Source organism: Lipotes vexillifer, unplaced genomic scaffold, assembly GCF_000442215.2.
Source record: "Lipotes vexillifer unplaced genomic scaffold, Lipotes_vexillifer_v1.1 scaffold149, whole genome shotgun sequence".
NCBI classification, from domain to species: Eukaryota; Metazoa; Chordata; class Mammalia; order Artiodactyla; family Lipotidae; genus Lipotes; species Lipotes vexillifer.
The window spans coordinates 529,587-533,981 of record NW_006779962.1 but is presented as its reverse complement, the minus strand read 5'-3'; the positions used below and the strand labels follow the sequence as shown (position 1 = coordinate 533,981).

Genomic DNA, 4,395 nt, shown 5'->3' with positions numbered 1-4,395 from the left:
CCCCCCCCCCCGGGCTGCGTGGTCCTCACTCGCTCTGAGGGGGGAAGCTGCCTTCTCCTGGATGGAGCATGGCGTGACCCCTGCAGTCACGGCACGTTTGCCCCTCGATAAGTCGCCTGTGGACTCAGAGGTGCTGGCGCAGGCACACCAGGAGGTGGAGTTGGCTCCAGGGCGGAGTCTGGGCCTCACCGAGGCCGAGGGAGAGCCTCGGCCGTGGCGAAGGAAAACCATGAGTTGGGGGGTCAGGGCCTCAAGCCGCAGCTCTGCCCCTCACCCGGGGGTGCCGCCGTCTGTGCAGCTGTCTGCAGTGGGGGTGGTCTGTCCCAGCTCAGGAGTTTTGTGACAGTTGCAGAGCCTCGCGTGTGGCGGGGCCTCTGTGCGTGTGGGCTGCCCCTGGGGCCGCCCGCCCTTCCCCGCCTGTGGCCTCAGCTCCCGTGCTCTTCCACAGCCGCGAGCGGGAAGAAGCAGGCGGCCAAGTCGAAGGAGGAGCTGGCTCAGGAAAAGAAAAAGGAGCTTGAGAGGCGGCTGCAGGATGTCAGCGGGCAGCTGAGCAACAGCAAGAAACCCGCCAAGAGAGGTACCCGTGGCCCCCGTGCTGCTCTGCCGGCGGGCAGAGGGCAGTGGGAGGGAGCGGGCAGCTGACCTGGGTTTGCGCCTGTGGCTCCACCTTGTAACGAGCTGTGTTTCCCTAGAGGAGGCTGTTGAGCCCCCCGAAACCCTGATTTCCTTATCTGCAAACTGGGACCAGAGCCCGGCCCTGCAGGGAGGCTGAGCGCATGACAGGCGTGTGTGAAGCGCCACTTTGCAGAGCCCCTGGGAGACGGCCCTTTGGAAGGGCGCAGCCGTGGTCTTGGGGGGCTGGAGCCCATGACTTGGGAGGGACTGGGGTCCTACCCCGCAGCTTCAGTGGGTCCTGGCCCCCAGCAGCGGGCTTTCTGGCTGCCCTCAGACAGGAGCACCAGTTCCCAGCCAGTTAGCCAGTATCACAGGTGGAGGGGGAGGGCCTGACTTCCAGCCCCAGGCCCTCAGCTCTGTGGACTCGGGGTCTTATTTTAGGCGAGCAGGTGATTTGATTCCTTGCCTCCTTTCCCCGGGGCCTGTAAGAAAAGGCAAATACCTTTGTCCTGGCCCCAGGGACAGTGGGGCCCAGGTGGCGGTCAGATTCTAGGTCCAGTCTTGGTCATGCAGTGGCCAGGTGCCACAGCCTGGCCCCGCTTGCCCAGTGCCAAGCTGGGGCTCGGAGCCCTGCCCGCTCCCACTGATGGCTGAGAGGCCCCCCTTGCGTTAGCCCTGGGGAGGGCGTGGTTACTGCTCAGTGCATGTGACTGTGGATCCTTCACGTGGCCGGCCACGTCCCCGCACGTCCCATCAGTTCCTCGTAGTAGACTGCCTTTTTTCCCAGCTTCTAAGTGTACTTAGATGTGTTGACCTCTGAGCTGTTTCTGCTCACACTTCCGACACCAAACGTGCGAGTTTGTCTCACGCCAGTTCTGCAGCTCCCACACGAGCAGGGTGTCCAGCAGTTGAGTTCCGTGCTGACGCTGTCTGCTCGGTTAAGGGCTCAGCCCGCCCCGCCCCTAAGACGCCAGGTGCACGTCCCAAGCCTCCCGTGCCTTTGACTGACGGGCTGTAAATCGGGGATTCCCACAACCCCCTCCTCAGGTTTGAAAATTGGCTAGAACGGCTCACAGAACTCAGGAATTAAATGAGTGAAACCCTTTGTGGTTTGTTATAAAGGACACAGCTCAGGGACAGCCAGGTGGATGAGCGGCACAGGGCAGGGTGTGGGGGCGTGGAGCCTCCAGGCCTCTCCAGCCGCCACCCTCCCAGCAGCTGGAGGTCCCCTGAACCGGGGGTTCTCTCTGGAGCACAGTCTCCAGCCCCCGCCCCTCCTCGGCCATGGGGGCAGGGGGAGCTGAAAGTCCCCGCCCCCGGTCACATGGTCCTCCTGGTGAGCAGCCCTGGGCTGTGGCCCTGGGAGGGGGGGGCCCGCCCCGAGTCACTCGTGAGCGTAAACTCAGGTGTGAGCTAAAGGGGCTACTTAGCAGTAAAAGATGTTCTTGCCACTCGGGAGATTGCAGGGGATTTAGGAGCTCTGTGCCGGGAACAGGGTACAGCACCAGACGCATTTCTTACACCATCACAATCTCGTTAACACGTTGCTGCATTTCAACAAAATCTCTTAACGTAGCAGCTGAGCAACAGCAAGAAACCCGCCAAGAGAGGTACCCGTGGCCCCCGTGCTGCTCTGCCGGCGGGCAGAGGGCAGTGGGAGGGAGCGGGCAGCTGACCTGGGTTTGCGCCTGTGGCTCCACCTTGTAACGAGCTGTGTTTCCCTAGAGGAGGCTGTTGAGCCCCCCGAAACCCTGATTTCCTTATCTGCAAACTGGGACCAGAGCCCGGCCCTGCAGGGAGGCTGAGCGCATGACAGGCGTGTGTGAAGCGCCACTTTGCAGAGCCCCTGGGAGACGGCCCTTTGGAAGGGCGCAGCCGTGGTCTTGGGGGGCTGGAGCCCATGACTTGGGAGGGACTGGGGTCCTACCCCGCAGCTTCAGTGGGTCCTGGCCCCCAGCAGCGGGCTTTCTGGCTGCCCTCAGACAGGAGCACCAGTTCCCAGCCAGTTAGCCAGTATCACAGGTGGAGGGGGAGGGCCTGACTTCCAGCCCCAGGCCCTCAGCTCTGTGGACTCGGGGTCTTATTTTAGGCGAGCAGGTGATTTGATTCCTTGCCTCCTTTCCCCGGGGCCTGTAAGAAAAGGCAAATACCTTTGTCCTGGCCCCAGGGACAGTGGGGCCCAGGTGGCGGTCAGATTCTAGGTCCAGTCTTGGTCATGCAGTGGCCAGGTGCCACAGCCTGGCCCCGCTTGCCCAGTGCCAAGCTGGGGCTCGGAGCCCTGCCCGCTCCCACTGATGGCTGAGAGGCCCCCCTTGCGTTAGCCCTGGGGAGGGCGTGGTTACTGCTCAGTGCATGTGACTGTGGATCCTTCACGTGGCCGGCCACGTCCCCGCACGTCCCATCAGTTCCTCGTAGTAGACTGCCTTTTTTCCCAGCTTCTAAGTGTACTTAGATGTGTTGACCTCTGAGCTGTTTCTGCTCACACTTCCGACACCAAACGTGCGAGTTTGTCTCACGCCAGTTCTGCAGCTCCCACACGAGCAGGGTGTCCAGCAGTTGAGTTCCGTGCTGACGCTGTCTGCTCGGTTAAGGGCTCAGCCCGCCCCGCCCCTAAGACGCCAGGTGCACGTCCCAAGCCTCCCGTGCCTTTGACTGACGGGCTGTAAATCGGGGATTCCCACAACCCCCTCCTCAGGTTTGAAAATTGGCTAGAACGGCTCACAGAACTCAGGAATTAAATGAGTGAAACCCTTTGTGGTTTGTTATAAAGGACACAGCTCAGGGACAGCCAGGTGGATGAGCGGCACAGGGCAGGGTGTGGGGGCGTGGAGCCTCCAGGCCTCTCCAGCCGCCACCCTCCCAGCAGCTGGAGGTCCCCTGAACCGGGGGTTCTCTCTGGAGCACAGTCTCCAGCCCCCGCCCCTCCTCGGCCATGGGGGCAGGGGGAGCTGAAAGTCCCCGCCCCCGGTCACATGGTCCTCCTGGTGAGCAGCCCTGGGCTGTGGCCCTGGGAGGGGGGGGCCCGCCCCGAGTCACTCGTGAGCGTAAACTCAGGTGTGAGCTAAAGGGGCTACTTAGCAGTAAAAGATGTTCTTGCCACTCGGGAGATTGCAGGGGATTTAGGAGCTCTGTGCCGGGAACAGGGTACAGCACCAGACGCATTTCTTACACCATCACAATCTCGTTAACACGTTGCTGCATTTCAACAAAATCTCTTAACGTATATATCACGTGACCCGGTCAGGATCCGGGTGGGTCGGGGTATGTGACGGTGGGGGGGGCGGGGGGGCACGGACGGGCTCACGAGGAGGGAGGGGCGGCCGGCGCGTAGGGGGCGCACCCCTCACCCGCGCGTCTCCCCCAGAAAAGTCAGGCTCCGCGCCCTCGGGAGGGCCCTCCCGGCTCAGCAGCAGCAGCTCGTCTGAGTCCGGGAGCAGCAGCTCCAGCGGATCCAGCTCCGACAGCAGCGACTCGGAATAAACTCTGGGCTCTCACGGGACGGAACAAAACCAGTGGACGTCGCCCACGCCGAAACTCTGCAGTGTTCCCTTCTATGGTTAATATACTATTTTCGTTCCATGGTGTGCAGGTTCTCTTTTTAATTCAGTGTTATGGTATCTTCCAGTTTTGGCTTTAATAGGTCAAAGATCTTTCCGTGTGTGTCCATTAGACTTTATGAGAAGCTGTGAATCTGCATAACGCCTTTCCTTCGTAACTGAATTCAGTCCCTTGGAGATGACAACTTCAAACGCTAACCTGATGACCGTAGAAAAACACGTA

At 61.3% G+C, this 4,395-nt stretch overlaps 1 protein-coding gene across 1 annotated transcript in view; it reads left to right on the top strand.

Moving 5' to 3' along the window:
- Window positions 1-4,095, top strand: part of BRD3 (bromodomain containing 3) — a 20,508-nt gene extending 16,413 nt beyond the window's left edge. The window contains exons 10-11 of the mRNA XM_007453083.1: window positions 449-577; window positions 3,980-4,095. Of these exons, the coding sequence (XP_007453145.1) occupies window positions 449-577; window positions 3,980-4,095 (245 nt within the window). The remainder of the gene's footprint in view (window positions 1-448; window positions 578-3,979) is intronic.
- The last annotated feature ends 300 nt before the right edge of the window (window positions 4,096-4,395 follow it).